Source organism: Pristiophorus japonicus, chromosome 16 (assembly GCF_044704955.1).
Source record: "Pristiophorus japonicus isolate sPriJap1 chromosome 16, sPriJap1.hap1, whole genome shotgun sequence".
NCBI classification, from domain to species: domain Eukaryota; kingdom Metazoa; phylum Chordata; class Chondrichthyes; family Pristiophoridae; genus Pristiophorus; species Pristiophorus japonicus.
Genome location: NC_091992.1, coordinates 113,550,198 through 113,561,034, shown reverse-complemented (window position 1 = coordinate 113,561,034; position 10,837 = coordinate 113,550,198). Strand labels below are relative to the sequence as shown.

Below are 10,837 nucleotides of genomic sequence, written 5' to 3'. Positions count from 1 at the left end.
TTAAACTGGGTTACAATTGCATAAGCCGCTCTAGGTTGGCCCCTATCATTTCGTAGGGCTAATCCGTCAACATAGTACACTAGATCAGGGTTACACATTGGTACATCTGTTAGATTGATACGTGGTTAGTCACTAATTCGATTACCATTTCACATGAATGGGGTTCGCCGTCTTCTTCCGTGGGGAGTAGAGTGGCTGGATTTAAGGTAGTACATCTTTTGATGATAAGGTTCTGATTTGATAACAGTTCAACTTCATATTTAGTGGTTCTTGCGGAGGTTAGGTGTTGGGTGGCACATTTAGTAAGTAAAATCTCGACAGAGTGTGGGATGTATAGAATGGTCTGATGATTTAGAGTTATTGTCTGAGCCTGTTGCATAGCATATTAAGCTGCTGCCAACGAAGGAAGACATCCTGGTAGTCCGCATGCCACTGGGTCTTGGTGGATACTGAAATACGCTACCGGTCGCTGCCTGTCCCCATGTAACGGAGTCAAAACAGATTGTGCAAAACCCGACTTGTGATGAACAAATAAGTTGAATGTCTTAGTGTAATCTGGTAATCCCAAGGCTGGTGCTGAAGTGAGGGACTGCTTAAGATTCTGGAAAGCATTCCGGGATACTTCATTCCAAATCCTTCTTTAAACATTGTGAGAATATAGTAGATTCATTCACAGCTCGTAGGTCTTGGACAAACCTCCATTTGTCACTATTGGGCTTCTGAACCGGAAGAATCGGTGTGTTACACGGACTTCTCATTTATGCTTATAGTGATTCACAGATCACAGAATGTAAAGTATTTGTTTTATAATTTTATTAAAAGGCTTCCAAACCCAAGATTTTTCCAATACACCCAAAATGTTGATCAAGGAGATCACCTGAAATATCTCAAAATCCCAATTCAAATATTGTACTGCCACTCTTTATCTAAAAAACAAATCCTCTTACTGAGCTAGAAGCTTTCGCATCAAGATTTTATACCAAGGACAATGGGACTGTACTCCCCCAGCCTGCACCTCGAGAGACCCACAAAGGCTTTTTTGTAAAAAAAGGCATTGCAACTTCCCTTCCCCGTTCTTTATCTCACTCCTAGACTGAATTTATGTCTTTCAACCCAATGTAATCAATGATTGCGTGTCTTCTTTCGACAAGTAAGTGAGCGTGTCAAATAAATTCTCTTTTTTTTTAACCGGGACCATGTCTCAACAAACCTATCCTTTGTGCATTTCCTAGCTTCGTAACTTCTCATCCGAATAAATCCACACCTGCGTTTCTAACTTAAAATGTCTTAAACTTCCCACATACAGGACAACACTATGAAGGGTTAAAAAAAAACTTCACTCTGTTTGAAAAAGTGGGTGGAGTTAAAACAAACAGGCAGTTGCACCACCTTTCCAAACAGGTTTCCAGACACGAAAGAAAAACACAGAAGCACTCTCATTCAAAGACAAGACATTCACAAAAGTCTATCTCCATTCAATAAAGCTTTTTTTTTTGTTGGCCAGCTTTATTTTTTTTTGAATCTATAAGTCACTATCAGGTTCTCTTTTTTTTTATTTACTTCCTCTGTTAATTTTACATGAGCTTGAAGAATCGGAACCTAGGCCTTTTCTATTACTTTCCTTTTTTTTACCTCTTCTACCTGGATCTCTGTTTATAAGACACTCCTCTAGACATGTTGTTCTCTCTAAATTAAATGAACCATCTGGTGGAAATGGCCTGTTTTCACCCTTAGTCCACTTTACCCATTTTTTTGTCTTTGGTCAATTGAAGACTGACCACAATTCTGGAGCATGACATAGGCTGGTGTGCCTTTTGTGGTGTTTTAACTTGCTCTGGCACCCATTCTGGATGATTAAGATTTTCCACAGTTTCTGATCTCACAATCCTTTCGGCCAACCGAGTTCTCTACGCCCACTTCTCCTGGCCGTTACGTGGCCTGAAAAGGCTCTTAATTCGGGCTCAGTCTGGGTGTGTGAGATATGTTGGCACGAACCAACCGTAGTTGATCAATCATTTACTGTTTCTTTTCTTAATCAATCCTTGTTATTCCAAATCACAATTTTGCCTCGTGACTCTTCCCGTTTCTCTAATTGCAATGTTGCACAAAGGTATTGCACACAACAGTATAACAAGGACAACTAGGACAAACAACATTCACACGAGTATACAAATCATAACCTTCAACTCTATCTAAACAAATAATCAATTCTCAGTCTGCGCTGTACGCCACTACAGACCGAGTCCTTAACTTATCCCAATAAAACTTATAAAACTTATAAAACTTATGGTCCCATTACCTTAACTCTTATCACATAAGAACCTTCGATCAATTCCGCTTTTTTTTTTCCTAATCTTATCACATAAGAACCTTTAAGAACCTTTTTTTTCCCTAATCTTATCACATAAGAACCTTCGATCGACTAGCGCTCTTTCTACCTTACCAACTGAAACCTTCCCCGGGCTGTTTCAAGATATTTCCAGAACCAGATCTCTTCTGCTTGCGAGCTGAGAAAGAAATGGTCATAAAAAATAACTTTAGCTTTTAAATGTCGAGTCTCGTAGATTGGAGTACCTCCCCTGTGGACAACAGATTACAACAGTGAAGAAACCTCTTGTGAGCAAAAGGCTCACCTTGTTTTGGCCACTGAAGCCTTTCACTGGAGAGGCACTATGCCTGTATCCCTTTTACTCACAGGGCAGAGAGTATGCATCTCAGTGGAACCTCCAAGAAGTAACTGTCACAATCTCGACCTCCGATAAACGACTCAGACACCTTCAGCTCCGGCAGAAGTTTCTTTAATTTACTTGCTAGCAAGGGAAAGGTCACACTCAGTCAATGGTTAAGCGAACACCTCCACAATGGTACAGTTTCACGAGATATTTATACAGTAAAACCCAAGTTATGGCCTCTCCCTGTGTATTGGCTCTGTCTCGCAGTCAGTGAATATGGATAAAGAGTTAATTACTACATCCTTGTCCTGACATGGGTTCCAGATATTTCCTTTTGTCAGGGTTATTAGTTGGCCAGCCGGCCATTACTCGATGAGAGTGTAGTAATGAGCTATTACCTGCCTTGCATTGTGTCAGGATTGTCCAGTTTCCTAGTCAGTTATCTTTTTGCATCAAATGATTGAGGTCCCTACAAGAGATAATGGCTGGTGGTTTGAGTACTTCGGAAAGGGTGGGGTGGAGTGGAACTGGTGCTGTATAGACAATAGGAGAGCACCATGGGGGGTACTTGTCTCAGCAGGACTTGTCTCCTAGCTGTCTGGTGGCTATCAGCCATTTCAAGCCAGGTTTAGCTGTTTATGCAAGCCGACTGCTTTATGCAGAAATTTCTGGAAGGACCAGGACTCCATTTTGTTATATAATGCAAAGGGCACAAAAATACCGTGTGGTATCAGCTTGGATAAAAATACATTTCCACAAGTGTGAGGAGTTGCACCGTGCAGTGCTATTAATTGCAGTATGAGGGGTTGTACCGTGCGGTGCTATTAATTGCAGTGTGAGGGATTTCACCGTGCAGTGCTATTAATTGCAATGTGAGGGGTTTCACCGTGCAGTGCTATTAATTGCAATGTGAGGGGTTGCTCCGTGTAATGCTATTAATTGCAGTGTGAAGGGTTACACCATGCAGTGCTATTAATTGCAGTGTGAGGGGTTGCACTGTGCAGTGCTATTAATTCCAGTGTTGAGGGGTTGCACCTTGCAGTGCAATTAATTGTAGTGTGAAGGGTTGCACCATAAAATGCCATTAATTGCAGTGTGAGAGGTTGCACCTTGCAGTGCTATTAATTCCAGTGTGAGGGATTGCACCGTGCAGAGCTATTAATTGCAGTGTGAGGGATTGCACCATGCAGTGCTATTAATTGCAGTTTGAAGGGTTGCAATGTGCAGTGCTATTAATTGCAGTGTGAGGGGTTGCACCGTGCAGTGCTACTAATTGCAGTGTGAAGCGCTGCACCATGCAGTGCTATTAATTGCAGTGTGAGAGGTTGCAATGTGCAGTGCTATTAATTGCAGTGTGAAGCGTTGCACCGTGCAATGCTATTAATTGCAGTTTGGAGGGTTGCAACATGCAGTGCTATTAATTGCAGTGTGAGGGGTTGCACCGTGCAATGCTATTAATTGCAGTGTGAGGGGTTGCACCGTGTAATGCTATTAATTGCAGTGTGAGGGGTTGCACAGTGTAGTGCTATTAATTGCAGTGTGAGGGTTGCACAGTGTAGTGCTATTAATTGCAGTGTGAGAGGTTGCACAGTGCAGTGCTATTAAATGCAGTGTAAGGGGTTGCACTGTATAATGCTATTAATTGCAGTGTGATGGGTTGCACCGTGCAGTGCTATTAATTGCAGTGCAGGGCACGCGGTGGGGGGGACAGCGTGCGCGGCGGATCTATTTACTCCGCTCTGCTGCGCGGCGACGGACGGCTTTGTGGGTGACACCCGGAGTGACGGAGAGGTTTGAAGACACTTTTCGGTTCAAGGCGGAGGAGCGGCACGTCATGGCGGAGAACATCGTAAGTAACCGCCTGGAGCTGGCCACTCGCACCGGGGGCAAGAGAGGGAGAGGACGGCTCGCATTCTCCGCTCGGGCCCTGTGTGTGTGTGTGTGTGCGCGCGCGCGCGAGGGGTCCGACTTGTGACTCCCGATCCGCCGGCGGCCCCCCAGTTGTTCCGGACACGGCTGGGCTGGACTGTCGGGTGGAGCGGGGTGCCGGGGTCACTTAGTCCCTCAGCTCGCCAGGCCCGGCCCGGCCCGATCTGTAGTTTGGGGTGAGGAGGGGGGGAAAGACGCGACTCCGACCACCCCCGCTCTGCGGCCTGCAGCCTGCAGCCACACCGGGCTCCCGGTGAGGTGGTGCGGCTTCGCCCGCCCTCTTCCATCCGTGCGGCTGCCACTGCCGCCGTGCCCGGAGCAATGAGGCAGCAGTTTGAGAAAAGAAACCGCGGGCCTTAAACCCAGGGTCGGAGGTGTAGGCCGGCAAATGTGTGGGGATTGCCTCCGACTCAACCAGCACTTGCACACAAACCTTCAACACTGACCTGGGGCAATATTACATATCTTGATATTTTATCGATACGTGGACTCCACACCACCTTGCTGACCATCTTGAACTGGTCACTGAAAGTCAATCTCTCCACAATACAACACATTGAATTGCTATTTCGACCCTTCATTATGTTGATTGCCGCTGAACTTTCAGTTCTGTAGATTAATGGAGAATGCAGCCATAACAATTGTGCTGCTATTTCCTAATCCTTTGTGTATACTGTCAGCATTATTTGCATGAATGAGGCACTAGGTACTGCATGCACACAATTAGGCCACTTCTAGAAACTGGGGAAAATATAACTAGGTACTGCTGCAAAGTCAAACTTTGAGCAACAGAACGAATGTTCAGATTTTACTGTAATTACACTTTTTAATGTTAGTATTCGGAATCCAAATCCTGATTATTTATTTTAAAAGCTTAACTTTTTTTTCTATACGGCTGAAATTAGGAGCTCACCTAATTGCTCAGTGGCCAAAGAACTGTTTGTACTGAGTCATATAGGCCAGGATCCCTGGCCTGTGTTAAGTTAGCTGAATGGAGATGAACATGGAGAATAGCTTGAGCAAGGAGCTGGAGTGTGTATCCTGTGTATCCATACCCCAGCATGAGTTAGCATTTTTGTGTGTGAAGGGAGATGTAATATATGTCTCTGCATAGTTTGAGGAAGTAAGCCTTGAGGAAGAGGATGAAGAACACTTTGATTATATTCGAGCAACCTGTTTTGTTTAAAAACAACTATCTTGTAGCTACTCGTGCCTTTGGGACGAAACAGCAGATTGAAGTACCTCTCCGACCAACAAAACAATTACGAAAGTACCTGTGGCAGCAGGCCTGGAGGCGGAGGGCAGCGAAATGAGCCTGGACCTCCAATTGATAAGCAGAATTCCATTTCAATCATTTACGAAGGGAATTCCCATATCTAATTATATGATGCACCAAATTGGATTTTATTCATTATTCCACCAACTTCACTAAAAATTAAATGTTTTTGCTAATTTTATGCACCATTAAAAATCCAGGCCAATTTTTGCATAAATTTGTTTAATAGTGTGCGCATAATTTAGAATATGCATGTTTAATTAAATCCTTAGATATCCGCTTACGGTGATGCAAACAGGCCTGCTTGCATCAACCGTAAGACTTCTGCGTGCAGCCGCTGGGCAAATAGCCCAACTCTATGCCAGCGATTGCTTTCTCGTGGCTCCCATGGATGGCCTGTCAGTGGGTACGTTGACAGGCCTTAAGTTCTGGATTTTGCGCAAGCACATGCGGAAATCTCAAATTTGCGGAGCATTTGAAAGGGAATGCGATGGTGTACTCTGAGAGTACGCTGTCATAAACACCTGTAATTTCAAGGCCATTATTTCTCTCCAGTTTTCCATAGCAAACAATAAAAATGGACCAGTGCAACCTGTTTCTAGAGATGAAAAGCTGTTGTATGTTTCAGTGTGGCTTAGAAGGCTAAGACGAACTCATTTTAATATGTTTTAATAAAAGAACATTAAAAACAAAACTAGTCAAATCTCCTGCGGCTTTGCAGGTGAGGAGTCGAGACCCAGGAACAGTAGTCAGTGGAAGCTGGGTTATAGGGTGGGATAATTGGGCCAAGGCACACTAGTGGAATTCAGTAACAAAAATCAGAAACCGCTGGAAACACTCGGCAGGTCAGGCAGCATCTGTGAAGAGAACAGACAGATTAACTTTTAGCTGTGAGGTCTTCATCAGCATGTAATCCAGTCCCCATTTTAAAGTCACACTTTCTGTCATTTTGTATCATACCTTAATTTTATATTATTTATACTTTAAAAAAAAAATTAAAAAAAAATTCTCAACTTTGCAACTTGGGAAACAGAAAGGGGAGCTCGTTGGAACATCAGAATGTCTCTCTGCAGTACAGTCTGCGAAGCCGGGAGATGTGAAACTGAGGCACTACTAGTGGCACGATAGTGTAATTACAATGGCAGTTTCCATTATAAAAGTGGGCATAAGAATTTATAATGGAAAAATGTGACAAACATGATAATGGTAAACAAGATTTTGTAGCCAGGAAATTCATGCAGGCATAAGATTTTTAAGATGTACGGTCAGATGCATGTACATAGTCTTTATATACAGGAAGTTAGGAAATCTGCATCACTTTTAGAAAAAAAAATCAAATGTAGTAACAGTATAAAATAGTTGCAGGAATAGGCCATATGGCCCCTCGCGCCTGCTCGCCCATTCATGGCTGATCTTCCACATCAACTCCACTTTGCCGCCCTATTCCCATATCACTTGATTCCCTTAATGTCCAAAAATCTATTGATAGCAGTCTTGAATATACTCAACCACTGAGCATTCACAGCCCTCTGGAGTAGAGAATTGCAAAGATTCACAACCCTCCAAGTGAAGAAATTTGTCCTCATCTCAGTCCTAAATGGCTGACCCCCTTATCCTGAGACTATGACCCCTAGTTCTAGACTCTCCAGCCAGGGGAAACAGCCTCTCAGCATTTACCTTGTCAAGCCCTCTAAGAATTGTACACGTTTCATTGAGATCACCTCTCGTTCATCTAAATTCCAGAGAATGTAGGCCCATTCCACTCAATCTTTCCTCATAGGACAGCCCTCTCATCCCAGGAAGTAATCTACGGCAAGTATATCCTTCCTTGGGTAGGGAGACCAAAACTTTTAAAAATAAATAAATAAAGCTGATAACTGAGATGAATTGGCATCAGTGATGCAATGTTTTGGTGCCTGTCATTTCAGGTGTGATAGTTAATACAGTGCTGATAGTTAATTTAGTCTTAAACTCCTACCCCAAGATATTATTCCCACTCACTGTTCCAAAAAAGGTCATATTGAGGAAATGAATAATAAAGATCAAATAATTAGTGCATTATTAAGTTAATTTAAAGGAACCACTGGTTAAGTGAATCATCCTGTTCATTGCAAAATCCAATCCATTATAATACGCTGCAACACAAAAGCAAAATACTGCGGATGCTGGAATCTGAAATAAAAACAGAAAATGCTGGAAATCTCAGCGGGTCAGACAGCATCTGTGGAGAGAAAAACAGTTAACATTTCAGGTCGATGACCCTTCGTCAGAACTGGCGAATGTTCGAAAAGAACATTTTTAAGGAGCACTGAAAGGGGGAGGGGAAGAAAGAACAAAAAAAAAGAGAAGGACTGTGCTAGGATGGAAGGCACGAGAGATTGGAGAGGCAAAAGGGATGATGGGCCGAATTGAAATGATAATGCCAGGAGTTAGAAAAAGGTTAGTCGAGATAGGGTGTGAATGGTGGAATAATGACTAGCTGCCATTGGAGATAAAGAGAAAAAAAACCATAAAATCGGGCATGGGGGAGAAAGGGAGCCAAAAATTGGCAGGGGTTATCAAAAATTGTTAAACTCGATGTTGAGTCCAGAAGGCTGTAGTGTCTAAACGAAAGATAAGGTGCTGTTCCTCGAGCTTGCGTTGAGCTTTATTAGAACAGTGTAGGAGGCAGAGGATGGAGAGACCTTAGAGTGGGAGTGGAGCAGGGAATTAAAGTGACAGGCGACCGGAAGCTCAGGGTCAAGCTTACGGACTGAATGGAGGTGCTCCGCAAAGCCCTCACTCAATCTGCGTTTGATCTCCCCAATGTAGAGGAGACCACACTGTGAGCAGCGAATACAGTATACTAAATTGAAAGAAGTACAAGTAAATCGCTGTTTCACATGGAAGGAGTATTTGGGCCCCTGAATAGTGAGATGATGGAGGTAAAAGGGCAGGTGTTGCATCTCCTCCGCTTGCACGGGAAGGTGCCGCGGGAAGGGGAGGGGGTGCTGGAGGTGGCTGCGGAATGGACCAGGGTGTCGTGGAGGGAGCGATCTCTTCGGAATGCTGAGAGGGGAGGGGAAGATGCGATTGGTGATGTGATCACGCTGGAGATGGCGGAGGATGATCTGCTGGAGGCTGGTGGGGTGAAAGGTGAGGATAAGGGGAACCCTGTCATGGTTCTGAGAGGGAGGGGAAGGGGTGTGCGCAGAGGTGCGGGAAATAGAAAGAACATGGTTGAGGGCCATGTTAACCACGGCGAAGGGGAATCCTCAGTTGAGGGAAAAGGAAGACATGTTCGAGGCACTGGTGTGAAAGGTGGCATCGTCAGAGCAGATGTGACGGAGACTGAGAAACTGGGAGAATGGAATGGAGTTCTTACAGGATGCGGGGTGGGAGGAAGTGTAGTCCAGGTAGCTGGAAGAGTGGATACTGGTCGAAAGCCTATCCCCAGAAATGGAGACCAAGAAGTCAAGGAAGGGAAGAGTCGGAGGTGAGGAAAGGGTGGAAATTGGAAGCAAAGTGAATTAAATTTTCTAGTTCAGGGCGAGAGCAGGAAACTGCACCAATAGCCATCAATGTACAGGTTGTACCTCTCCAGTCCAGTACCCAGTGCCGAATCAGAGAATTTTCCGTACCACGGGCGGTCACACCGACCCTAGTGTTGTCAGCAGTACTCTAGACTTACCGGGTACTGACGACAACGCTGCTGACAACGACCCGGCTGCAGAAGCTTACTGGGCAGCATTTCTCGGGCCCAGCTTCGGTGCCTCAGTCAGCTGCCACACGCCTCGCTCCCTCTCCGGGCAGTGGGGAGAAGAGCAGCAGCAGCCAGCCCCAGGACACAGCACGTTGACTCGACCTTGGATGGAACACCGGAGGCAACGGGGAGAAGAGGAACAGCCAGCCCCAGGACACAGCACGGATCACGACCCACCCACCAGGAATGTTGCCGGATCAAAGAGTCCCGGACTGGAGAACTACAACCTGTACAGGAAAAAGAGGTGAGGGAGGGGACCCGCGTAGGACTGCAACAAAGAATGTTCCATGAAAAGGCAGCATAGCTAGGACCCATGTGGGTTCCCATAGCAACATCTTTAATTTGGAGAAAATAAGTGGCGTTAAAGGAGTAGTTCAATGTGAGAACAAGTTCAACCAGGTGGTGGAGGAGGAGGGTGGTGGTGGCTCGGGACTGGTTGGGCCTCTGCTCGAGGAAGAAGCGGAGCACCCGCAGGCCCTCCTGGTGGGGGATGGAAGTGTAGAGGGATTGGACATCCATGGTGAAAAGGGGACGGTTGAGGCTGGGAAACGGGAAACTGAAAACTGTTAGTGACTGAGGGCATCGGAGGAGTCGCGGATGTAGGTAGGAAGAGAGTGGACAAGGGAAGAAAAAATAGTCAAGATAGGAAGAAATAAGCTGTGGGGCAAGAACAGGTTGAAACAATGGGTCTACCGGGGCAGTCCTGTTTGCGGATCTTGGGAAGGAGGTAGTAGTGGGCTGTGCGGGGTTGGAGAACTATGAGGTTGGTAGCTGTAGAGGGAAGATCTCCAGAGGAGATGAGGTCAGTGACGGTCTAGGAAATTATGGCTTGATGTTCAGTGGCAGGTTCATGGGGAGGTAGGAGGAGGTGTCAGAGTTGGCCATCGCCAAACAACAGCGTCACCCTTGTCAGTAGGTTTGATGACAAGCTTGTGGTTGGATCTAAGCGAGCGGAATGCTGCAAATTCAGAGGGAAGTAGGTTAGAGTGCTGTAACTTTCTCAGGGGATCAGTCAAATTAAAAAATAAATCTTTGCCTTTAGATTTGGTTAGATGTAATACACAGTACTGTAGCTCAGATCAAAGCGTTTTGCTAGAAGTAAGCATGTAGCAGATGTTAAAACTAACAAAATGGGTGTATTTATAATCGTGGATGTCAGTTGCAGCAAAAATCCAAAAAAGAGGTAACATTTAATTGTGTAGAATAACTACATTACAT

At 44.9% G+C, this 10,837-nt stretch overlaps 1 protein-coding gene across 1 annotated transcript in view; it reads left to right on the top strand.

Annotated features, from left to right (window-relative positions):
- Positions 1-4,399: 4,399 nt before the first annotated feature.
- nploc4 (NPL4 homolog, ubiquitin recognition factor) overlaps positions 4,400-10,837 on the top strand; it is a 61,393-nt gene continuing 54,955 nt past the window's right edge. Inside the window, exon 1 of the mRNA XM_070857702.1 lies at positions 4,400-4,521. Coding sequence (XP_070713803.1) covers positions 4,507-4,521 — 15 coding nt within the window. The 5' untranslated portion in view covers positions 4,400-4,506. The remainder of the gene's footprint in view (positions 4,522-10,837) is intronic.